The 27,705-nt window shown below is 40.1% G+C and overlaps 1 protein-coding gene across 1 annotated transcript in view; it reads right to left on the bottom strand.

Annotated features, from left to right (window-relative positions):
* The window catches only part of LOC126248904 (exportin-4-like), a 239,542-nt gene extending 212,624 nt beyond the window's left edge, over window positions 1–26,918 (bottom strand). The window contains exons 1-2 of the mRNA XM_049950379.1: window positions 26,604–26,918; window positions 12,570–12,675 (exon numbers count right to left, since the gene is read on the bottom strand). Of these exons, the coding sequence (XP_049806336.1) occupies window positions 12,570–12,675; window positions 26,604–26,654 (157 nt within the window). The 5' untranslated portion in view covers window positions 26,655–26,918. The remainder of the gene's footprint in view (window positions 1–12,569; window positions 12,676–26,603) is intronic.
* Between the last annotated feature and the right edge of the window lie 787 nt (window positions 26,919–27,705).

Here is a 27,705-nt window from a genome sequence, read left to right as displayed (position 1 = left end):
CAATATATATAAATGACCTAGTAGATAGTGTCGGAAGTTCCATGCGGCTTTTCGCGGATGATGCTGCAGTATACGGAGAAGTTGCAGCATTAGAAAATTGTAGCGAAATGCAGGAAGATCTGCAGCAGATAGGCACTTTGTGCCGGGAGTGGCAACTGACCCTTAACATAGACAAATGTAAGGTACTGCGAATACATAGAAAGAAGGATCCTTTATTGTATGATTATATGATATCAGAACAAACACTGGTAGCAGTTACTTCTGTAAAATATCTGGGAGTATGCGTGCGGAACGATTTGAAGGGGAATGATCATATAAAATTAATTGTTGGTAAGGCGGGTACCAGGTTGAGATTCATTGGGAGAGTCCTTAGAAAATGTAGTCCAGCAACAAAGGAGGTGGCTTACAAAACACTCATTCGACCTATACTTGAGTATTGCTCATCAGTGTGGGATCTGTACCAGATCGGGTTGACAAAGTGAAAACTGCACATCATAATAATGGCTGTGATGCCAGCTCGTACTCAGTATAGTGTTACATTATGAAATAATGGGTGTATGGTGTGTGCAGTATATGCAGTGATCACTACTGAGAAATGAATGAAAAGTGTAGCACTAGCTTTATAGAATATCAAAGTACTTCTTTGAAAGAATGTGTAATCAAAACAGTACTGTACACTAAGCCTAAACAGAATGAGGTTGTAAATGGCTGGCCTATTATTTGGAAGGATTGAAGCTCCAATAAGACTAAACAGAATGAGACTGTAAATGATTGGCCAATTACTCGGAAGGATGGAAGCTCCAATTTCCATCTGGGAATTCTGATTTAGGTTTTCTGTGATTTTCCTACATCACTTCAGGCAAATGTCAGGATATTTACTACTACAAGACCACAAACATACTTGTCAAACTGGATCTGTGTGTAAAATGTATGCATATGTATTCATTGGTCCTTAAGCTCTAATACCAGGAAATATCTAATACCCTTGTAAAACTGACACATGGCTTAATAAAACTACAACTCCTGTATCATTTTCAAGGGAAGCCCTAATTCTTCACAAAGCTTTAAATCATATAGCATATTCCCTTAAATATCTAATAAAACAGACTGCATATCTTCAGCTAAGTTTAGAATTTCCACCTCACAGAAAATATGTTTCAATTAAAACATTGCCCAATAAAAGTCATATGCCACAAGCAACACACGCAGGTAGCTGCTACCACCAAAGGACATAGCATGTGAGCTGCATGGTTTGCTAAAATATAAGTGATCTTCACCAACTTCAGTCACTCCAAGTCACATAAAGGTCTTCATGAGTGTCTAGATATTTGTTGTTGGTATGAAGCATATGCACAAATCAAAGTAAACGACTAAGCAGCCACAAATATAAAATATGGCACTTTATACGACTATTGTAAAAATGTATACCTGAACACACTTTTTTCTTTTTGTGTTTCATCTAAGATACCACTGAACCTCCTAAGTAGCAAGTGCAATGATCTGTTTCAGTTCCAGCCAGCAGCATTTATTAGTTCCAGACAAGAGGTTTATCACTGCTCTAATTCCAAGGTCACTTCATCATTTGAAGATTTTCAATAAAGATGAATATTGTGGAACACAAATGTTTTTTGGATGAATAAGACCTTACATACCAGTTTCACTATGGGAAGTTTTCATCAGATGGCTAGTGGCAGTATATCAGTTCTGCACACTAGAAATGGGACTAGTTTTGTAAGCCAATGTGTCCCAACTCGATTGCCTCACAGTTTGCTGCATCTAGCATTATGAGATAAGATGGCTTCACTCAGGCACAAAGAGGCACTAAAAGCCACATCCACACCACATGAAAGCCTCATAGAAATGGAGAAAACAAGACCTGTTTGCATCCCAAGTTCTTTTGAGGCACTGAAAAGCATTCAGTGTAAGCAGGGTGTCACATTCAACAGCATTTAGAAGGTCTCACTTTCAATATCCTAGGGTCAACAGTTGTTGCAGTTTTCAATCCAATGTGAAGGTCAGTAGCCTTAATAGCATTATAACTTAAATTAAGGTACACATTCACAGTTCAATGAAATTGACTTTACGCCATGTACAGTAAAAATTGTGGCTCAGTGGTAATGCACCAAACAGAACCTGAAAGTCTCAGGTTCAATTACCGGTCAGTCTCGGAATTTTTATGTGTCACTTTTCACTTCTTTTGCCTCTGCCATTGTTTGCTAACATAAAAACTGTCAAGTTTCACTGTAGATAGTGTCGGAAGTTCCATGCGGCTTTTCGCGGATGATGCTGTAGTATACAGAGAAGTTGCAGCATTAGAAAATTGTAGCGAAATGCAGGAAGATCTGCAGCGGATAGGCACTTTGTGCAGGGAGTGGCAACTGACCCTTAACATAGACAAATGTAAGGTAATGCGAATACATAGAAAGAAGGATCCTTTATTGTATGATTATATGATAGCGGAACAAACACTGGTAGCAGTTACTTCTGTAAAATATCTGGGAGTATGCGTGCGGAACGATTTGAAGTGGAATGATCATATAAAATTAATTGTTGGTAAGGCGGGTACCACGTTGAGATTCATTGGGAGAGTCCTTAGAAAATGTAGTCCATCAACAAAGGAGGTGGCTTACAAAAGACTTGTACAACCTATACTTGAGTATTGCTCATCAGTGTGGGATCTGTACCAGATCGGGTTGACGGAGGAGATAGAGAAGATCCAAAGAAGAGCAGCGCGTTTCGTCACAGGGTTATTTGGTAACCGTGACAGCGTAACGGAGATGTTTAACAAACTCAAGTGGCAGACTCTGCAAGAGAGGCGCTCTGCATCGCGGTGTAGCTTGCTCGCCAGGTTTCGAGAGGGTGCGTTTCTGGATGAGGTATCGAATATATTGCTTCCCCCTACTTATACCTCCCGAGGAGATCACGAATGTAAAATTAGAGAGATTAGAGCGCGCACGGAGGCTTTCAGACAGTCGTTCTTCCTGCGAACCATACGCGACTGGAACAGGAAAGGGAGGTAATGACAGTGGTACGTAAAGTGCCCTCCGCCACACACCGTTGGGTGGCTTGCGGAGTATAAATGTAGGTGTAGATGTAGAAGTAGAATGTAAGATGCAAGCTGAGGACAGCCCAAAATTGTAACACTTTTTCTTTAATTGAGAAAATTGAATGGGTGAACCAGATGGTTGGCTTTAACACCACAGTGCAGGATGGAGATAGTGTGCCTTTTTCTTCCTCTGATCTTGGAATTCGCTCACCTGACCAATTGGTTGGGACTTAAGAGCTCAACACACACACTATGAACTGCACATCACAGTTGAACTTCGTATTCTCCACATCCTTAGAGCACAATGCAAAAGCCACATTAAGTACCAAAAAAGAGATGGCCAATCATGTGTCTGAACTCCAAGACTTCAGATTTGTAGTCAAGATATATATCCACTTAACCACCAATATGAGGGGATAATAGCACACAAGAAAGAGGGAGAGAGGGGGTGATAGTCTGTCTCATTATCAATCAAATGTCTCATACATTAATATAAGCGTTGAAGGTAAACCAGTCAGAGTAAATCAAATATGGTATGACACTGATTCTATAATAATATTCAGCAAATAATGGAAGATTAAAGTGTATCTTAAATTGACTCAGTGCCAGAAGAGCAAGTGAGAGTCTTGTCTGGCTGTTCTCATGAATTAGACTTCAAGAATAGTGAAACAATTCTGTGACATGAATGAAACTGTAACTAGTACACTTATGTTATGGCTATCACCAATACTAATATGCTATGATCTGACTTTAACAGTGCGTTACTCATTCACTAGGGTTTCAATTTTTGTGCTCCTTCATAAGTAATCACTACAACAACAAAGATACATTAAAGTATAAGAAGAGAAAATAAATTGCTGCCCACCTAACTTTGAACTTTATGAGGCAGTATAAATACATTACAAAGCAGTGCCACAAAGAGAGAGAAAAGTTTTTACCATTCATAACTCTCAATTTTTTCACGGCATGTGCCTGATATGTAACACACCATCAGGATATTTAAAGATGATAAAACATCACAAGATATGAAAATGGAATTCTCCCATCCCTTTTTTTACGGTCTGCCACTCAGTTGGGTAAGGATAAGACTTTGGCAGAATTCAATTAAGTTTCTCGTATTCCTCAAAACTAATCTAAGGAAAATCACAGGAGCCAGACCATGATTTGCAGCCATCTCCTCCAGAACACAAGTCCTTACACAACACTGAAATAATTTTGTGACATGAATGAAACTAGTACAGTTTTGTTGTGGCTCTAGGCAATACTTGTATGCTAGGATCTTTTTTTAACAGTACATTTATCACCAATGCACTTACTTTGCTGGAAACTTAGGAATTCTTTATTACCCCAAACCTTTTTCTTCTTTCATTATACAGAGAAATTATTGACGTAAATAGACTTATTTTTCATCTGTTGATCACTGTTTTTATTATCTCAAACTGACCAGTTTTGGCCAGCATTGCTCATCTTCAGATCCTTTCTCATATTTACAGAGTAACCAGTCTTAATGGAACAACCAGTTTCATATCACCCAAATCCAGTCAGTTTGAGATAGCAAAACAGCAATTAACAGACAGAAAATAAGTGTTTTCTACAAACAGCAATTGTGGATAACTCACTGTTGGCAAGTATGTCCAGTTTTGATAAAATAATTGAAGTAATGATCAACCAACAACAATGAAATGAAAAATCAATCAATAACTGAACACACTTCCCCTACTACTAATAAAAGGTTGGTTGGTTTAAAGGCAGGAGAAGTGACCAAACTACGAGGTCATCAGTCCCTTGTTCCTAATAAAAAAATGCCACACGTGTGAGAATAAAACAGACGAAACATAAAACACAAAACGGAAAGAAAGGAAAAGCCACAAGAATGGAGGGAAGGCAACAAACACTAAAAGAAACAAGAAGAGGACAAGAAAACAACAGAGATGCTAGAAACAGAAGAGAGTAAAACATGAAATCAGATTACAGTGGCTGGCCAACCATGAGAATAACAAGGGGAAGCCAGCCACTCTGCAACACATTAAAACCTCCGCCCTAAAAGCACTAGGGTGGAAGACAAAGAGGGACAAAGGACATGCGCTAAAACCTACATAGAAGTATAAAACCCACTCTCATGGATAAAACGTAAAACAGAAGCTGCTGTGGAGACATTGTCGCCCTCCACCGAAGGCAGGGTGCTGGGAAAGTTAAAAGTCTGCCGCAGAGTGGCTAAAAGTGGGCAGTCCAGCAAGAGGTGGATGACTGTCATTTGGGAGCCACAGCGACACTGAGGAGGGTCCTCACAATGGAGTAGGTAACCATGCGTTAGCCACATATGGCCAATGCGGAGCCAGCAGAGGACAACTGATTCCCTGCGAGAGGCCTGCATGGAAGACTTCCACACATTCATAGTCTCCTTAATGACACGCAGTTTGTTGTGTGTGCTGTTATACCATTCTGTCTCCCAAAGCCGGAAAACTCTGCAGTGTAAGACAGAATGCAGGTCAGCTTTGGAGATGCCTATCTCCAGAAGCAGTTTCCGTGTCGTCTGTTTGGCCAGCCCGTCGGCAAGTTCGTTGCTGGGGATTCCGACGTGTCCTGGGGTCCATACAAACACCACGGAATGGCGGGACTGTTCCAGGGCATAGATGGAATTCTGAATGGACGCTACCAGAGGGTGGCGAGGGTAGCACTGGTAGATAGCTTGTAGGCTGCTCAATGAGTCAGTACACAGGAGAAATGACTCGCCAGGGCATGAGCGGATGTACTCAAGAGCACGAGATGTGGCCGCCAGCTCTGCAGTGAAAACACTGCAGCCAAATGGCAACGAGTGCTGCTCAATATGTCCTCCATGAACATATGTGAAGCCTACGTGACCATCAGCCATTGAACCGTCAGTGTAAACCGCTTTAGAGCCCCGGAACAAGTCAATAATCGACAGGAAGTGACAGCGGAGAGTGGTGGGGTTAACGGAGTCCTTAGGGCCATGCAAAAGGTCCAGATGAAGCTGTGGCCGAGGCATACACCATGGAGGCGTACGTGAATGGACCGCAAGTAGAGGTGGTAAAGGTAAGGACTCCAGTTCGGAAAGAAGAGACTGCACGCGAACCGCAATCGTTAAGACCCGATCTGGGCTGCCGATGCAGGAGATGGACTGTTGCGGGCGGGAAAAGGAGACGGTAATTCGGATGCTCAGGGAAACTATGAATGGGTGCTGCGTAACTGGCAAGAAGTTGCACAAATCTGATCTGCAGTGGAGGGACACCAGCCTCCACCAGGACGCTGGTCATCAAACTCGTCCTAAAAGCTCCTGTCGCTAATCAGACACCACAGTGGTGCACAGGGTCAAGTAAATGTAATGCTGAAGGCGCAGCCGAACCATCAACCACACTACCATAGTCAATTCGGGATTCGACAAGAGCTCTGTAGAGCAGCAGCAGAGTAGAGTGATCTGCACCCCAATTGGTGTTGCTCAGGCAACGGAGGGTATTGAGGTGCTGACAGCACTCCTGCTTAAGCTGATGAAGATGAGGGAGATAAATCAATCAAGTATTGAACACCAGTCCTAGGAATTGATATGTCTCCACTACAGTGAGTGGATCGTCATTAAGGTAAAGTGCGGGTTCCGGATGAACGGTACGACGCCGACAGAAGTGCATGACACACGACTTTGCGACTGAAAACTGGAAGCCATGGGCTAGAGCCCATGACTGCGCCTTGTGGATGGCAACCTGGAGGCGCCGCTGAGCAACAACAGAACTGGAGCAGCAGTATGAAATGCAGAAGTCGTTTGCATACAGAGAAGGTGAGACGGAGGGCCTGACAGCTGCTGCTAGACCGTTAATGGGCACTAAAAATATAGACACACTCCATACAGAGCCCAGTGGGACTCCATTCTCCTGGATATGGATGGAACTATGGGAGTCACCAACTTGGGACACGGAAAGTACGGAGCAACAGGAAGTTTTGGATAAAAATCGGGAGTGGTCCCCGGAGTCCCCACTCATACAATGTGGCAAGGATATGATGTCGCCAGTTCGTGTCGTATGCTTTACGTAAGTCATAAAAGATGGCAATCAGGTGTTGCCATCTCGAAAGGCTGTTCAGACGGCAGACTCAATGGACACAAGATTATCGGTGGTAGAGCGACCCTGGCAGAAGCTGCCCTGACATGGAGGCAGCAAGCCATGTGATTCCAGGACCCAACCCAACCGCCGACATACCATACGTTCCAGCAGCTTACAAAGAACATTGGTGAGGCTGATGGGCTGATAGCTATCCACATCAAGCTGTGGATGCTATCCGGCCCAGGAGCTGTGTCAGGGCAATGTGCAAGGGCACTGAGGAGCTCCCACTCTGTAAATAAGGCGTTATAGCATTCACTGCAGTGTGTAGTGAATGAGAGGACGTTCCCTTCCAGCTGCCGTTTGAGTGTGTGAAAGGCTGGGGGGAATTCTCCTACGCAGAGGCTTGAGAAAATTGCTCAGAAAAGTGCTCGGCAATCGCGGTTGTGTCGTTACATAACTCGCCATTTATGGTAACACCAGAGACAGCTGTTGGAGCCTGATACCCGAAAAGACGTTTTATCTTTGCCCAGACTTGGGAAGGTGACGTGTGGCACCCAATGGTGGAGACATATCTCTCCCAACACTCCTTCTTCCGTTGTTTGATAATGCAGCAAACACGAGCACAGAGCCGTTTAAAAGCTATGAGGTGCTCCAGGGAAGGGTGCCACTTATACTACCGTAGAGCTCGCCGACACTCCTTAATTGCTTCAGCGACTTCCGGCAAGCACCAAGGGACTGCCTTACGCCTGGGGCAGCCTAAAGAGCGAGGGATCATGTTTTCTGCCACAGAAGCAATTGTGCTAGTCACTTGCTCAACCATCACATCGATGTTACCGTGTGGGGGAGATTCAGCGGTGACAGCAGAGGTGAAAGTTCCCCAGTCCGCCTTGTTACAAAGCCCATCTCTGCAGGTGTCCGTGTGCCTGACGCTGGGACAGTGACAGAAAGATGGGGAAGGGGTCAATACCACACAGGTCATTATGTGCTCTACAGGGGATAGATGGGAAAGTCCTGGGCTGCAAATTGATAAATCAATGGCCGAGTAACTACCATGAGCCACACTGAAATGTGTGGTGGCCCCTGTATTTAAGCAGCAGAGATCAAACTGCGACAGTAAAGTTTTGACATCTCTGCCTCGGCCAATAAGCATGGTAACACCCCACAAGGGGTTATGGGCATTAAAATCTCCCAGAAGTAGGAAATGTTTAGGGAGTAGATCAATCAGTCCAGCTAATACATTCAGGGGCACTTCACCATCTGGAGGAAGATATAGATTGCAGACAGTTATTTCCTGTGTCATCCTTATTCTCTGACAGCCACAGCTTCAAGAGGGGTTTGAAGAGGCACATTTTCACTACAGACCGAGTTTAGCACATGAACGCAAACTCCACCTGACACTCAATTATAGTCGCTATGGTTCCTGTGATATCCCTTATAGTCACGGAGAGCAGGGGTCTGCATTGCTGGGAACCAGGTTTCCTGGAGGGCAATGCAGATAGCAGGTGTAAAGCTTAACAGTTGCCTTAGCTCAGCCAGGTAGTGGAAAAAACCGCTGTAATTCCACTAGAGGGTGACATTGTGAGAAGGCATGGAACATTCAATCAGGCAGTTTACATCTCAGAGTCACCTGCTGCCACCAATTTATTGCCTGAGAAGTCTATATCCATTGTGTCTGAGGGTTTGGAGAGATCTAGATCCTCAGCAGATGCCAAAATCTCCACCCCAGCCTCAGCCACAGAGCTTGTAGGTAGTGGTGGTGTGGGTGCCACCACAATTTCCATGGTCTTAGGGGTTTTCTTTTTGGATTTCTCTCACTGCTCTTTGGGTTTCTCTCTCTGGGAGGACTTCACTGGCTCAGTCTCCGGGACTGAGGACGAGTGTGAAGCCCTACAACCAGCTGCTTTTGGGCTCTTCAGCCACTGGCGGGTGTCATCTTTTCCACTAGAAGAAACCTGGGAAGGGAGTGACCCAAGGGACCCCTTCCTTGTGAGAGAAGCCAAAGAAGACTTACGCTTCTCCGGCTTAGAAGTGGGGACGGACACCCCCGATGGTTGGGAGGGTGTTGCTCCCGAAGTAAGTGGTGCAGGAGCAACAGGGAGGGAAATGCACCCCACCCTCAAGGGGGCAAGTGTAGTCTTCTGGCTCCGAGAGGTGACCTGGGTTGGCAGAGCTGATGGTGCCAGAACTGTTGTAGCAGCGGCATAAGATGATGTCATACACACAGGATGCAGGCGTTCAAATTTTCTCTTAGCCTCAGTGTAGGTCAGTCTGTCCAGGGTCTTGTACTCCATGATTTTCCTTTCTTTCTGGAGAATCCTGCAGTCAGGCAAGCATGGTGAATGGTGCTCTCTGCAGTTGACATAGATGGGAGGCAGGGCACATCGAGTATTGGAATGTGATGGGCATCCGCAATATCGACATGTGACGCTGGAACTACAGCGGGAAGACATATGGCTGAACTTCCAGCACTTAAAGCGCTGCATCGGGAGAGGGATATAGGGCTTTACATCACAGCAGCAGACCATCACCTCGACCTTCCTGGGGAATGCCAAGATAAAGGCACCGGTGGCAACCCGATTATCCTTCGGACCCTGGTGGACACGCTGGACGAAATGTACACCTCACCACTGTAAAATGGCGCGCAGCTCATCATCGGACTGCAAAAGAAGGTCTCTGTGAAATATGATACCCTGGACCATATTTAAGCTCTTATGGGGCGTGATAGTTACAGAAACATCCCCCAGCTTGTCACAAGCGAGTAACTGCCGTGACTGGGCAGAGGATGCTGTTTTGATTAAGACTGACCCAGATCTCATTTTGGACAAGCCCTCCACCTCCCCAAACTTGTCCTCTAACTGCTCAACAAAAAACTGAGGCTTCATCGTCATGAAAGATTCCCCATCAGCTTTTGAACATACAAGTACCAGGGCAAATAAGATCTGCTGCCATTCTTAGCCTAATGTTCCGCCCATGGTAAGGACAAGGAGGGGAATGCTTTGGGGTTGTACTTCTGTGCGCTGAATTGAGCTCGTGATCGCATAGAGACTGCTGGTGTTTCACCATCAGCAAGAGATGATGGACTATGCTACATCGCGTGTCATCCGCCCTGATGTCACCCAATCCGACGAGGGCCTCCTCACAGGCGCAACCCAGCCACAGCAAAGGTCACCTGGGAGGATGACGATTGCCAGAAATCCCAATGCCCCAGGTGGATGGGCATCTACACCTTGATGTACATGGTGAGTTAACGGTGAAGGCATCAGCAGAGCAATCCCTGTGTGGTCAGGGGGCTACAACCAACAGGGTACATGGTGGCCCCACGACAACGGACTGGCTACCATGATAGATATCAGGTGGAAAGAAGTCCGTGGTCATCGTTGATGCAGAAATCTACACTGCCTAATGCATGGTGGAAAACGCACCCAGGAAGGTGTCCTCGCCCAAAAGATGGAGAATGGGCAGCACTGCAATGCGACAATGAGAAAGTAGGGTAAAGATCTCAATGAACGATGGACACAAGGCACCTTGTAAGGCGCCCTTCCCCAATTGGCTCGCGCTTCGGGAAAATTTTGAAGAATGGACGTCAAACCCTACAGGGGACCATCACATAAAAGCCAAAACGTGCACAACTCCTTTTAGTCGCCTCGTATGACAGGCAGGTATACCTTGGGCCTATTCTAAGTCCTGGACCCGCAGTGCGGCGGGTGAGGGTGCTAATAAAATTAAAAATTAAAGTGTAATAGGATATGGAATCTACTATGACTGTTATCCCACCCATTTTTTCATTCCCTCCCAAATAAACACATATTTGTTTATGGTTAATTACCACTTTTACTATCCTCTTCTGAGAAATTAAACACTATTTTTAATTGACCTTTCTATCATAATTTCTAAAACTCCAAACAGTTCCACTTTTTATAACATTCAAAATTAGTTTGAACCACTAACATTTTTACGTTTGCATCTGCCCCCACCCTCATCACCACCACCACCACCACCACCACCACCACCACCATTCCAATATCAGATGGTTTTCTACCCTGGCAGACATTTATGGTTCATTTTTGAGCTTGGCCTCAGAAATTCCACAATTACTCCACACATGTATTTGGAAATATAACACAAATTTCAGAACTATTTTGGTCATCAAATTACCTCTGTTAAAATGTTGCAATGTTTAGCATTTTACCACCTTTTTAGACAAGCTTCTATACTCAGGGCGTCAATTATACAGTGTCCAAACTTTAGGTTCAAACAGACCATAGAGGATCTTACACTGAGAGATCTAGTTTTTTATTAATATGAGAAGGTTACAGGAACATAAACTCATAGCAGCTGTTCAAAGAGACTATTACCAGTCGCAGTGTATGCATTACACACAGTTTATTGACAGAACTTAATTCTGCGTGCAAAAGTATTTGTACCATTTCTTGGACATTTCGTTTCTGAAATGTCCCACTGTATAAGTGTGTTATCACAAAAGATTTGATGGGTACTTATTGACACATCTTCTCACACACCATGTCCTGTAACCTGAATGATCCGATTTCTCATATGTTTCTATCCTTGATGATAGATTTCTTTCAATTAGGATGACAACAGTTTCAAAAATTCTCTGTGGATTCATACAGCTTTTGAATACTAAAACCTTTTGCATCATACATTAAACATATGTCTGCAATTTGCTGTAGCACACAATGCTTCATCTTTGACAGCCAGTCATGAGCTTAAAACAGTGGTAAACTTCACTATGAGCACATCACAAACAACTGTGTACGATTTTCAAGGTAGCACCACTAATTTCGAAGCGGCAGGCTGTTGTTTGTTTTCTTAAAAAAAAAAAAAAAAAAAAAACATCGACAGTCCACAAATTCATACCTCTCATGCATTAACCATTCGAGACATAGTATCATCTGAAATATTCGTTTCCAACCAGTAGACCATTATTTCAAATAATCAATGTTGGCTCTTCTACCACCTGTATACATTCACCCCAAAAGTTTTGCAACACTCTGTAGCTCTATTAACTGTTTAATTATTTCTAGTTTTATTTACACCATCTTCACAAGTCTCAACTTATTCTGCCTTGTACTGTCCACTGCATCCTTCTGTACTCAACTTTTAATACAGACAAAGTACATTAAAAACAAAACATGGTGAAAGGGGAATCACTGATTTATTACATAAAACAGAGTATAATTTTTTAAGTCCATGGTTTCAAAATCCATTAGATTCTCTGAACACTGCTTGAAGACTAAGTGAGTGAAGTTGAGTTCTTCTACCTGACACTACCTTTTATTCAATGCATTTAGTTCCTTCTATGCTGTGGCTGACATTCCACTAAAAAGAATGACTAAATGTCCAACCAAACTGTAAACATTGTGGAACAAAGAAAATTTTTACATATTCTAAGACGAGTTTTCAAATGGTGAAAAAGCTCTACATGGAAAAATTTGTTAATAATTTCTTACCAAGAATGTGCCTACAAAGGGCATATGGTGATGATGACTTCCGAAAATCAAGAAATACATGCTCTGCAGTATGCCTCTGCTCACTGGAAACCACATTTGGCGATGCCTGTGAAGAGCAATAAAACTGAGTTCAACACAAATGTTAACATGAAAACCACTACAAAGAATAAAACAATAACTTTGATGTTATTTTACTGGTGATGGATCTATGTGATAAGATCCTTTTTAGGCTAATGTTCATCAACAGATGTCTACATTATTACTCACATTGCTCCTCTACATAACTCTGAGCACTTTCCGTGTCTGTGATGATATACACATGTTATAAAAAATTGTAGCAGTAATTTTACTATCAAAAAATAAGTAATGACTTGTGTTATCCATACACAAGAGTTAGAGTAATTAAAAACATTCTTTCTCTCTTAAAATGTAAGTATCCACATGAAAAGCCTGTTCAAATTTTTTTGTAATTATCTCACATGCCAAACAGGTTTACTAGATAAATGGAAGAGGTGTGGAATCAGCAAATTACCTGAAGCATTTGCTACTCCTCCGTCAACTCATACCCAAACTGTCATCTTTCAACATAACATACGCTTTGAGCTATGCTAACAAGGGAAATTCCCCATAACACCCCTCTCAGATTTAGTGGTAAGAGGGTCCAGTGGACAGCCTATTAATACAGATCAAGCATGAAAACAGGAAAGAAGTTGTACTGGACTGTGGAAAAAAAAGCAAAATAGAAACAGCGAAAGGTCTAAGAACAACAAGTGTAATATAGAGGAGGTGGGAAGAGAAATGGCGTTGTGGTTATGGTGTTGGACTGCCAAGTGGTCAATCCATGTTAAAACCTCTGTCATGGCTTCCCCCATCGCTTTTCGCCTTATTCAAATTTGTGTCTGTGTCATGGTGTAACATCCGCTTGTGATGGTGAGGTATAAGGTAGGGACTATAATGATAATTGATTCTGCACAATTACTCTATTAGCAGTCGAAAGGAAGTGGCTTTCGAATGGGAACCACAAACATTTGATGACAAGGCAACAAGTCAACCGAATCCTCCACCGGAAAATGTGTCTGGTGTGTCACACATGGCATTAGTGGCTGTATGTGTGTCATATGATAGGAATTTCTTATCAACGCACCTAATCTGTATGACTGGTAAGTGAGTGAGATATGCCTCATTGCCTGATATAGATGTTCATATGACAGTGAATGTGATCACTCCCAAGGAAATGATGAAAACATAATAGTTTGTAAACAAGCAGCAACAAATGAATGCAACAGTTTCACATATGCGATTGCAGTCTTTCTCGGCGTATTTCAATGATGAATTCTTCTCAGGTTATCAGCCGAGCGGTGGTGTTGTCTTGTCGCAACGTTTCAATGATCAACAATTTCACAAACACACAGTTTCTCTGTGCTCTGTCAAAACATATATTTATAATGTTTTTGCAATTGCATTCTGTTTTGGAAGTCTTGATTCTTAAATTCCTTTGTTGTAACATAGCTCATACCCATTTATTTGTTATTTTCATTTCTGCAAATATGTCTATGTGGCATGTCACCTGCTCTCACTATTCATCACAATTACTCGCGATAGTAATGCAGTCTTACCATATGACTAATATTCTATAACCAATGTACAAGGTGTTTGAAAAAGAATTTGTAGGCATACAACTTACGTCTTTTACACACAACATTGTACACAATACTTTTAGGCACTCCTAATTGTAGACTTCATCTGGCCAATGATTTCTTCAGGCTTGAAACACACGAAACATAGACCTGTACAACAACATCTTCGGAAGTTCTTGGTCTACCTGATGATATTGCTTTTAAAACACTACCAGTTTCCTTGAAAGACTTTAGCCAACGACAGATAGTTCTTGCTGTAGGTGGTTAACCACCATATTGACATCTAAAATTATGTTGCACTATTATAACTGGCTCAGTTTTCACAAGCCCAATAACACATTGTGTTTTCTGTTGCGGAGTCCACATTGTTGCTGAGTTGCTCTGCACTGCACGCACACCTGGTTTGAACTGAGGGAACAGAGGAAAAAAACAGCACTGATCTGTCTCAAGGTCAAGCAGAGCTGCCAACTGCAGGGGGGCCAAACTTGGAGAGTTGATGGATCAAACACCACAAACTAGAATAGTGTATGTCAATTTGTACAGCTTCTAGGACACATTAAAACTAGGGTCTTCTTTTTCAAATATACTGTATAGTATGACAACTGCCAAGACTACAGAAGGAGAACAAGAATTTCAATGAATAAATAAATGGCACAGGAGAGTTTTGAACACAGCACACCTGCTTGGCAGTCCAACACTATGACCACTTACCCATGAAGCTGTTGCTGTTGGGGGATGCTCTTTATTGCACTTCTTGTTATTGGACCATTCACTGTTTCTATTTTGCTTTTTTTTTCCACAGTTCAGTACAAGTTCTTCCTGTTTTCAGGCCTGATCTGTGTTCAGTTTTTGATGGGCTATCTACTGTGCCATCTTACCATTAAATCTGAGGGGGGGGGGGGGGTGTAATGAGGAGTTTCCCTTGTAAGTGTAGTGGAGAACACATTGGGAAGAGAAAAGGATGGTTCAACAAGGCATCCCAGAAGGCTACAGAAAAGAGAAAGAAGATGAGGGAGAAGTGGCTGGCTGACAGGAAGACTAAGCAGACAAAGGAAGATTTTTTCTTCATCAGAAGAGAGATGAAGTGAATCCTTAGAATAGGAAAGAGAACATATCCAACCAATTTGTTAGATTAACTTGAGGCAGAGAACCACACCAAGAATTCAAGACAATTTTTCCAACGCATCAAAAATAGGAAATAGGGATTTCATAGCCCAACTTTTAGCATTATAGATAAGAATGAGAACTTGATAAATGACAAGGAAAGAATTGTAGAAAGATGGAAAGAATTCTGAGAACTCTTTAGTCACCCAGGTCCAGACAAGACGTTACCTGCAGACCCCATAAGGAAATTAAAGATGAAGAAGAATGGGAAGGAACTGAAGATGACATGAAGATTGCGAGCTAAAGATTGAGAAACAACAAAGTTCCAGAGGAGAACAGAATAACAGGAGAATTAATCATAGAGAGGTAAGGCGTTGCACTTGGAGATATCTAAACTGATCCAGTTGATATGGAAGAATGAGACATTGCCAAAAGAATGGAAATTGGCCATAATATGCCTAACATACAAGGAGGGAAGCAAATGGGAAGATGGAAACTATAGAGGTATCAGCTTGCTGAATGTGACCTACAAGGTACTATCATTATCCTCAGAGAATTACAACCTTTGATAGAGAACAACATACAGGGATACAAAGCTAGCTTTTGACCAAATCAATTTACAACAGATCACATTCTTACTCTAAGAAAATTGTTTGAAAAATACTGGAACTATGATAAAGATATTTACAGTCTGTCAACTTTCAACATCCATATGATAGCATCCACAGAAATAGCCTACACAATGCACTGCATGACTTCAGAATCCCTGACAAGATAGTGAGAATGGTGCAAACCTGTATGGATAGGTCAAAGGTAGCAGTGCGTTTCCATGGGAACACATCAGCAACATTTGAGACAGAGACAGGCTTCAGGGAAGGGGATGCCCTCATGTGTTATATTCAATGTCATCTTACAGACAGTAATAAGGGAATGCAGGCAACAGGAGTGGGCTAGATTACAAAGGGACAGTAATTTCAGTTGTCTTGCATATGCCGAAATATAGTGCTACTAAGAGAATCAAACCACGAGTCAAAATAAAAGTACCAGAAAATGGAGAAATATGCACATAAGGTTGGCATAAAGGTGAAAATGGAGTTCATGCAATTAGGAAGAAGTCATGAACAGAAGAATTTCATGAGATAGATTGCATGAAGTTCAAGAGAGTTCACTAGCTGAGATACTTCGTATCTTGGTTCACAGGTGGCAACAGCATATAAATGAACATCAAGGAAAGAATAACAGTGGGCAATAAATGCACGTATTCCCCTCAGGGAGAAGCTCAATTCCAAATATCAGAGAACACTAAGATGAGAATATATAAAACTGTGATAAGACCAACAGCCATGTATGGTTCAGAAATCTGGAGCAAGACTAAACAAGAAAAGGAAAACTATTAATAGTTGAAAGAAGAGTAATGAGGTTTCAGATATGGCTACCAATCTTAGATATAAGAGTATGGAGGGGGAGGAAGAACAAGAAAATCTACCTCTTGATGCATCAACCAACAATCCTACATACACTGGAGAGTGAAAAAATCCAATATTTAAGCCACCTAGCCCGTATATCAGAAGAAAGATAGGTGAAAAAGGCACTTCAGGGGAAACCAAATACCAGACACCCCACAGGACGACCAAGGCAACGCTTTGGGAAAGGATATGGCAATCCTGGGGTTGACAACACCTGGAGGAACCAAGTACAAAACAGAAAGGAATGGAGGCAGTTTGTGGAAGCAGCGAGTGGTCTGCAGGGCCAGCGGTCGCTGTATATGTATGTATGAAATCAGGTCTACTTTAAAATTATTTTCTTGTTTCAGACCTCTTTCTTCCATGCACACTTCTTCAGGTTGTATTATTGTTGTTTTTAAAAGCCTATTCTTGATTACTGGACCAGACAATACTTTCTACACACAGATCACTTTCCTAAGTCCCTTCTTCAACTAGGCTGGAGAGTCATGTATGAAACATGTTTCATGGCTAACCCAGCTAAGAATCAAACACAGACTAGATGTATTGCCACTTGTGCCAAATGCTGTGTGTGAATCACCCCATGGGAGCAAGTAAATGGTAAATTATGTTATCAAAGAACATTAGAGATAAATCTGGTAATAAACTTGATGAACAATTAAGCAGGTGAAAACTATAACAAAAATAATATGTGTGGATTTTATTACAGCATTAACTGAAGTCAACATTTCAAGAACATCTTACGTCAACTAATGCAACTGGATAGATAAAAAATCTACTCACCAGGCAGCATCAGGAGAACACACATACAAAAGGTATTGCAATTTGCAAGTTTTCAGAGCCAGTGGCTCCTTTTGGCAGAACAGGTGAAAGGAAAGGAAGACGGGTCAAGGAAAATGACTGGCGAGGTTTAGGAAAAGAGGCAGAGTTCGGAAAAGTTGCCCAGAACCTCAGGTCAGAGGAGACTTACGGGATGGGATGAGAAGGAAATATTGATTGCTGGGGACCGCATTGGATGAGATTTGAAAATCTGAGAGCTTAAAGGTGGAAGATTTAATATGCAAGACAGAGTTTACTGCTAAAATATTGTACGCAAGTCAGTATTTCTTCATAATAACTATTCCTTTCTTTACAGCCTTTCAGTTTTTTACGTCTTTCATTTTCTGACCTGTCTATTTTTCGCCATCCACCCCCCATTTCTGCCACATTCAATGCACTTAGCTTTTCTCTCTTATCAAGTCATGTAGGATGTTTCAGCAGTAATCTCTGTCTTACACACTGCCCTATATTCCACCTTTAAGCTCTCAGGTTTTCAAATCTCGTCTGGTGCAATCCCCTACAATCAGTCTATCCTTCTCAAACCATCCGGTAACTCTCCCCTTTTCCTAAACTGCACCAGTCCTTTTCCTTCATCCCTCCTGCTCCCTTTTAAACCCTTCTGCCAGAAGACGAAGCCACTGGCTCCAAAAGCGTGCAAACTGTAATATCTTTTATGTGTGTGCCATTACTTGGTGTGTAGATTTCTTATCCATCCAATCACATGATATTTTCAAAAACTGATTATTTTCACTGATATATTAGCCCATATGGTTAACTAATTTCATTTAATGAGTATTGAAATTGTCGATTACATTAATCCATTACTGAACCAAAGGAAAAAGAAGTTCATATTTATCAGCAAGTACACAATTCTGAAGAAAAGTGGACAAGAAATTATCATGCCATTAAACAAGTATGTGTTGTTTACATATACAAATGTGTGATGATGATGATCAGAGTTAAATTTGGAGATGTGGAAAACTAACAGTGACTCTCAAAATGACAATACAGGCAACTATGGGTCCTTCTACGTAGAGTGAGCAACAAGAATATGCACCCAATGACATTTGGGCCATATTGGTGTCATGATTCATAATGCACTGTTAGCATAAGGGGTCAAAAGAAGAAAAGAATTTTGCAGAAACTTTAAAAACATTTTTACTTGAGAGAGAATTTTACCATTAGGTGAATATATTTTCTTACATTAATACAAATCAATTGTGAAATTGCTGAAATCTTTCTAAACTGATACCACAAGTATAGTTTACTGCGCATGTGTTACACATGAAAGGTTGCCATTGATGTATCATAAGTACCACGACAATGCACTAAGTCTGAAATAAGAAGACTAATGAAATGTTACAAATCAACTAGCTAACGTTGGCATCAGTGTGTGTGTTCCCAGAATGAAAATTCCTTCTGGAAACAATCACCTGGCCTGTGGCTACATTTCTTTCTGCAAGGTATGCAGGAGAACCTCTGTAAAGTTTGGTAGTAGGAGGTACTGGCAAAAGTGGTAGCTGTAACAGCAGATCCTGAGTTGTGCTAAGATAACTTTACTTGCTTGCGATAAGCAAAGGTTGCACGTTCATGTCCCAATCCAACAGACATCTAATCTGCCAGGAAACTTCATATCAGTATGTGTGTGTTTCTATTTGGAAATGTAATATAACAAAGGTTCCATGTTTTACTAACATACCTGTTTATAGCCCCTGCACAAAATATAAACTATTTGTACTCTCTTGACATTATTTACTGCTTCTTTTCAAGCAAGGTAGCACAGTGTCAAGGCGGTGGACTTGCAATTACGATGAATGAGGATCACACCACAATCTGACCACCCATACTGGGGATTTCTATAATTACCCAATATCACCAAGGTTGGCTGACAGGATACTTCCATTTAAAACGCCGAGGTTGACTTCTGGTCCCACTCAAGTCTAATCCAACACAAATTTCAATATATGCATGTAAACATCCCTATAATGTATTTGACATGTCCTACACTATTAAGTTAAATGAACGAAGGGTAAATAAGTAAATTACCATTGCCAGTAATGAGTAAGGCAAACTGCAATATCCACATATTATGTGAATTGACTGACTGACTTACAAATACTGGGACATAATTAATTTAAATCTAAACATAGGGTAAACTATTAACATCATCCCCAAAATAAATACAGCGTTATTTTATATCAAATAACTCCATAACAACCAAGGAAATAACTCTTGACCACTAGATGTTTGAACCAAATTGGAAAAATGGATTTATATACATCATTAGCAATCGAATGTCTCTGACAGTTATGGCAAAAACTATGCTGGAAACATTTTAAATCTAGCTTCATACAAGTATGAAACTGAAGGGAAGGTAATATCAGGTGTCCCCATTAGTGTAATATCACAAAAATGCAGTGACCAGTAGAAGCTGGCAAATAAAGACTTTGCAGTGACTTAGGCAGGAGATAATTATATACAAAAAAGGAAGCCAACATAGAAATTCGCACTCTACAAAAAGCCTTGTAAGCCTTACAAAATACAAATGTGATTGTAGTTGTAGTTGCACTCAGGCATGACCGGGCTGAATGGTAATGTGTAAATCAAGAGATCAAATCCACAAACAAAACTAAAAAAAGTATTGAAAGGCTTTCACAATTTGTGTTTTTATTTACATACATACATTTTTTTACACAAAACATTATTTGATTTTTATATTTACTTATTTATTTATTCCTTCTTACACTTACTACTTCATATCAAAAAAATCTTCTACTGAATAGAAGGAGTTGTCATTCAGAAATTCTTTTAATTTGTTTTTAAATGTTGGTTAACTATCCGTCAAGAATATTACTGCTATTCGGCAAATGACCAAAGATCTTTGTGGCAGCATAATTTACCCCTATCTGTGTCAAAGTCAGATTTAACCCAGAATAGTGAAGATCATTCTTTCTTCTAGTGTTGTAGTTATGCACTTCGCTGTTATTTTTGAATTGGAATGGCTTATTAATAACAAATTTCATTAGTGAATATATGTATTGCAAAGGTACTGTGAATATCCCGAGTCCTTTACGTAAATGTTTGCAAGGTGATCTTGGGTGGGCTCTAGCTATTATTCTGATTTCATGCTTTTGTGCAATGAATACTTTTTCTCTTAATGATGAATTACCCCAAAATATGATGCCATATGAAAGCAGCAAATGAAAATAGGTGTAGTAGGCTAATTTACTGACATGTTCATCAACAAAATTTGCAACAACCCTAATAGCTTAAGTAGCTGAAACTAACCGTTTCAGCAGATCATCACTGTATTTCTTCCAATTCAATTTCTCATCAATGCACACACCCAAAAATTTTGAATATTCTGTCTTAGCAACAAACTTCTGTTCATAGTCTTTATCTAACAATGGTGTTATGCCATTTTCTATACCGAATTGTATTCACTGTGTTTTCTCAAAATTTAGTGAGAGTCCATTTGCAGAGAATTTCTGAATGACATTATTTACAGTTCCTCGGCTGATTCTTGTGTGTTGGGTGTGATTACTATGCATGCATCATCATCAGCAAAAAGAACTAGCTTTGCATCTTCATGAATATAGGGTGGCAAGTCATTTATATACATTAAGAACAATAAAGGACTCAAGACTGAACCCTGTAAGACACCACTCTTGATGCCTCCCCAGTTAAAGCTCATCTGCTGATTTTTGCAGACTATTTGTATTGTTAATTTCAGCCTTCTGCATTCTTCCAGTTAAATGTGAATTAAACCATTTGTGCACTGTCCCACTCATTCCACAATACTTAAGCTTACCTAGAAGAATTTCATGATTCACGCAGTCAAAAGCCTTTGCGAGATAACAAAATATCCCAATGGGTGATGTTTGATTATTCAATGCATTTGATATTTGATAAGTGAAAGCATATATAGCATTTTCTGTTGAAAAGCCATTCCGAAAAGCAAATTGGCCTTTTGTTAGTACTTCATTTTTACAAATATGTGATGCTACTCTTGAATACATTACTTTTTCAAGAATTTTGGATAATGCTTTCAGAAGTGAGATTGGGTGGTAGATGTTAGCATCAGACCTAGCCCCTTTTCTATGCAATGTTTTAACAATAGCGTATTTCATTCTGTCTGGAAAAATGCACTGTTTCAGTGAGCTACAACATATGTGGCTGAGTATCCTACTTATCTGTTGGGAATAAGCTTTAGTACTCTTTTGGAAAGGCCATCAATTCCATGTGAGTTTTTACTTTTGAGTGAATTTATTATTTTCCTAATATCAGTAGAAGAGGTGGGATTAACTTCAATTTTATCAAAATGCATAGGTATTGCTTCTTCTATATACTACCTTGTATTTTCTAATGAATAGTTGGAGCCCATTTTCTCTACAACACTTAAAAATGATAATTAAAAATGTTTTCTACTTCTGACTTTTTGTTAACAAACGATTCATTGAGAATGATGGAAATAAAATCTTCCTGTCGTCCTCTCAGTTACCCTGTTTCCCTTTTAACAATATTCCAAATTGTTTTAATTTTATTACCAGATGTGCTGATCTCAGACATAATGCACATACTCCAGGACTTTTTAATAACTTTTCTTAATACAGTGCAGTAGTTTTTATAAATTTTCTCCGTTTCTGGATCATTACTCCTCCTAGCTAGAAGATATGTTTCCCTTTTCTGTTTACAAGTTATTTCTATCCCTTTAGTAAGCCACAGCTTTTTAGATTATTTTTTACAATTATATTTCACTGTTGTCTTTGGGAAACTATTTTCAAATATACTCACAAAGGTATCACAAAATATGTTAAATTTTAAATCAGCATCATGTTCCCTGTACACCTCATCCCAATCAAACTGTTCCAAGCTTTCCCTAAAATTTTCAATTGTTAAATTGTTAATTAACTGCCCTACTTCAAAAAATTGCTCTGAGCACTGTGGGACTTAACATCTGAGGTCATCGGTCCCCTAGAACTTAGAACTACTTAAACCTAACTAACCTAAAGACATGACGGAAATACAGAAGCGTCCGATCCCACCGGTCTGCTTTGACCCATGACGTCACAAATATAGCGGAAACAAAAACAAACACACACACTTTCCACAAGAAGCCTAATGACACTAACGGGACAAACGCGGGAAATGGGGTGTTTTGGGTGGGGGGCAAACTAAATATAAACAAATTTAGACGCCTTGCATGAATACCCACCCACCTCCCCAGGGGTCGTAACCCCTGCAACCCACAGAAGATAAAGATGCTTCAGTAGCTGATTAGTGTTTGTCTTTTTTTAAAAAAAAAAAAGTCACGGGATAGAACGAACAGATCAGAAAGATAAATATAATAAACTAAAACAGAAATTGGAGGAAACAGTAAGTAATAAGTGTTTTTAAATTAAAAAAAAAAAAAAAATTCACGAGATAGAACGAACAGATCAGAAAAGTAAATAAAATAAGATAAAACAGAACTGGAGACAGCCACACTCAAACCAAACTCCGCGCCGTCATTACGTCACACGCAACACCGTTACGTCACGGGTCAAAGCTGACGCGTGGGATCGGACGCTTCTGTCGACCCGACATGACACACATCCATGCCTATGCTCGCACAGTTCCAGACCGAAGTGCCTACAACAGCTCTGCCACACCGGCCAGCTTGCCCTACTTCAGAGGACTGTTTTGCATTACTGTATGGAGCTATGGCATATACTATAACTATCTGTGCATCATGATCAGACAGACTATTCTTAACAGGAAAAGTTTTTATTTGATTAAATTTCTCTTTCTCAGGAAAGCAGCACATTATCTATGTGCTGCTTTCCTGTACCATCTGAGTAGAAAAATCAATAAATGACAACAAATTGAAAGAACCAAGTAATACTTTCTGTCAGACTCTTCCAGAAAATCTACATTGAAATCCCCACAAACAATAATTTGCTTCCTTCTGTCAGGTAGCACAACAAATAATTCAAGTTTTTCAAAAGAGCTGAAAAATTCCCAACAGGGACATACAGACGGCTACAATTATAAAAGTGCCATTATTTAGTTTCTGCTCATATATTTCTCTACACATTTTTTTTAAATTTTTCACACCAGGACAGATTTTAATATATATGACAACTCTTCCTATCTCCATTGTTTCTCTACTTACATGTGCTGAAAGCTTTTATCCACCTATATTTACCTCTTCCATATATGATGTTCAGACAGCCATAGTACATCTACCCCACCCTCAGTTTCTAATTCTTCTAAACAAACAAGAAGCTCATCTTCTTTGTTATTTAATCCCATGATATTTTGATGCAATATACTATCATTATTTTTCACTGGGCTTTTATGAGAATCTTGTGACATCTTAACATCTCTAGTACCTGCCTCTCTGAGCTTCTCATTAAGATCATTGGACACTGATCGTTGCCGAAGAAAAGAGGTACTCCCATGAGTTTCAGTACCCCCCTCCCCTTTAAAGATTTTGCTATCATCCCAGCCAATTAACCCTTCCCTTTCCAATTGAGATGCAGCTCATGCCTTGTAAAGTCCCACCTATCAATACCATCAACAGGAACCAAACCTATGCCTTACAAAGTAGCCGCACGGAGCAGGTGATCTAGCTCCATATTGACCCTCCTGACAGAGCTATTCAATTGGGGCCTCTTCCTTAGCTGACTGGGGTAACAAAGCAAATCTATTGTTTGTGCCAATGATGGCAATAGTCCATGTGCTATATAAAGAACATTGACTATAACTGAATGCAACTGGTAAAGAACTAATGGCCACAAGGATTCATGAGTCACTGAAATCAAACAGGAAAGTGAACAAAACATCAATGGAACTGAAATGGAAAGATTCAGCAGTAAAACAGAATCCTTAAAAGTAAATAATATATCTGCAGATAATAAAATTATGCAAGAAAAAAATCATACCTAAGAGATCAATGCAAAAGTTAAAAGGAGTACTGAATGAAAATAATCCAGCAGAAAACATAGCAGAAAAGAAGACATCTTATAAGCAGACAGACCAATTTGCAGAAAGAAGAACATAATAACGCAAGCTCAGGAAGTGGGAACGCCAACAGGTCAACCAGAAAGCATGGAAGTCAACCAGAAGAAAGATACACTACCGAAGGTCCAGGATTTCTGGTGGGATAAGATGCTGTTTCGCAAGTGACCCAACAAACAGAAAAACATATCTGAGACTATCATAACACATACTGTCACAATGTACCAGAATTAAAGAGATTAAAGACATTAATGGAGCTTACAACTTCTAGTATAGAGAGAAACAGCTCCCAGAGAAATACAGACAGAGACAAACTACTTATTTTTCTACAACATATGCTGCATTAGAGATAAGCATTTAGTATTAGAACATTTGTCTAACATTTAGCGTGTCAGTATTATAGGTGTATCTGAGCACTGGTTAACCCAAAATCAAGTAAATATATTTGTTTCTTAAGGATATGTTGTTGCAGGCATGATGTGTAGAAAACAGAGAAAGAATGATGGGGTTGGAATTTTTGTCAAAGAAAGAGTAAATTTTTCCATAATTGATTTATCTACATATTGCTCAGAATTGGATGGGGTGTTTAGTCATGTAAAATTAGAGAAAGAAAATGTAGTTGTAATTAAATTAGTATAGGCCTCCAGACTGAGATATAAATATGTTTATGAACAACGTGAGTTAACATTAAAAAAAAAATCTTGAAGACTCAGTCAAGAATTGCTGTCTGTAGTGATTTTAACATAGAAATGACAAACACGGGGGAAGATGGGGGGGTGCAAGTCACAAGGACATTTCTCAATATGTTAAGATCAGTGGACCTATATTGTAAAAATAACCGTGCTACACGTAAGAAAATGCCTGCAAAGGCAATATTATTGTGAATTTCCGTAGGGAAGACTTTACAGCCAGGCTTGCAGGAGTATGCCTGACAGATCATGAGCCTTTACTTCTAATACTATAAATGAGGCAACCGATTAAAATTGAAGAACACAAAGTGATACTGGTAAGAGGACAAAAGGAAGAGTACATATGAGTGTTTAATAGACTAGGAAGTGCAAACTGCGACTTTGTATATAACTGTCAACAAGGGAAAAGGGCAGCTGAAATGGCTATTGACAACTTTTTAAGGAAATAGATATTATCGATCACCAGTAATAAAAATTAGAACTCCAAGTGTGGCGAAAAATAAAAGGCTAAGGTGGTTTTCTGAAGAACTTGCAGAAATAAGAGAAAACACGCTCATATTGTACCAGATGCATAAACGAGGCACAGAGAGAACAATTATAGGTCACATTTTAAATGAAAAAATCTAAGCTCCTTCCCGAAACAAAACCAGCAGTGAAAAACTATATAGAAAGGGTTCCCAATACATGCAAGGCACCATGGCAAATAATAAAAGAAATGGTCACACGAAAATACATACAAGCAGTTTTGCTCGATCCTGAGGAATTAAATCACTATTTAAACTCTGTTAATGAAATAGGGGAGAAAATACTGCAGCAACAAGTTCATCTGCAGTTTATGTACACGATATCTTGGAAATTTTGCTGTAGTATACTTAAGTTTATTGACACTCGATTATTTCAGTATTATTAAATCCCGTAGTATAATTCAATTTCGATGCCTATTTCGTTGTAAAATGACCAATGGTGAATAAAAATTACTGATTCTTGGAGGCCTATAACTACAGTGTCAAGTATCTTCTCCCTATGTGGCAGTACTATGATATAAAATATTCCACTTTTGAAACATTTTATGTACTTGTTCCGTGCACAACAAGCGACCGTGGGACCAGAAATAATACAATCGTAATTCACTGCACATCCATGAACAAAGAAACAATAATAGGCAAGATTCGTATAATAGTTTATAATAGAGAAAACGATTCTATACATTAACATTGCGATTATTATAAGCAGATTGAATAATTGGAAACATTAAAACTGTATACTTGTAGGTCTGCGAAGTTTTAATACGACGCATGGTTTTACCGCAGCCAAACTCACCAGGAGTACCCGTGATGCTTCCTCGAGTTGTCCAACAATATTTTCACTCATTGTCGCGGACTGGATCCAGCGACGGGGACAAAAACGGAGAATGGATAAAAAGGAGATGACAGCCGCAAACGAATAAACGAAATTACATTATCAAAAACACGGATGTTGTTGTTTTCTTCCGCAAATTTTGATTTTTATCGAAAACCACAACTGTGAGGCTTACTTAACAAATATTTCCGAATTCATTACAGAAATTCTCGGATCATCCACACGACAGGTAACAAGGCGTCCCCACTTAGTAGACCAAACACTTCTGCCAAAACAACGCCACAGCAACGAACTATTGTCAATCGAGAATCGACTACACCCAAGTCTCTCTTTGAATTTTCAAACAATAGCGGATGTCAAAAAGCGTGGAGCACCTGAAGTAAAACGCAAACTTAAAACATAAAAAAATATTAAACATAAGTTCTTAATATTACTGTAAATTCAGCTGAATTAATGTTCGAAAATAAATAATTCCGCACATTAAAAGCATGTCACGTCTAACGCTGGCTTTCTTAGAGTCGCTATTATTTCCTATACACAAGGACAAATCCATCGGCTCTGTGCCATACCAAAATCAAAAGATGATCTGGTGCCGACTGTCCCACACGGACAATGTTCCGTGTTTAATCTGGGCAAGTGTTAACTTGCTGCTAGTTGTAGTATATTTTGTAGCTCGACTTGCTGCTGATAGAGCATTCAAGGATCAAAGAATAATATAGTATTGGTATATCGAGACAGTCTCATCAGTCTCATAAAACGCAACAGATGTCCTTCAGTGTGAATGCCAAGAGAGTTATAAATATAATAATTCCCTTTTCCTGTCCAGGCTTTAAGACACATACAGTGGCCTGTATCCAGTAATAAATCGTCACTCGGATGAACATTCGTTAGTGGATAACCCATCAATTTCCATTTCCTTATCTCAGCGATATAAAACTTTCTATCAGTTGTTATATTCCTGGAAGACTTCAATAATGACAAAATTATACGTATTTTTTCGTGGTGTACACATTAATATAGCGAATAAATCAACATTAAAATGTTACAGTTGCCGTCAGCTGTG

This window comes from Schistocerca nitens, chromosome 3 (assembly GCF_023898315.1).
Source record: "Schistocerca nitens isolate TAMUIC-IGC-003100 chromosome 3, iqSchNite1.1, whole genome shotgun sequence".
Taxonomy (NCBI): Eukaryota; Metazoa; Arthropoda; class Insecta; order Orthoptera; family Acrididae; genus Schistocerca; species Schistocerca nitens.
The sequence above is the reverse complement of the archived record's forward strand: the minus strand, read 5'-3'. Positions and strand labels throughout refer to the sequence as shown.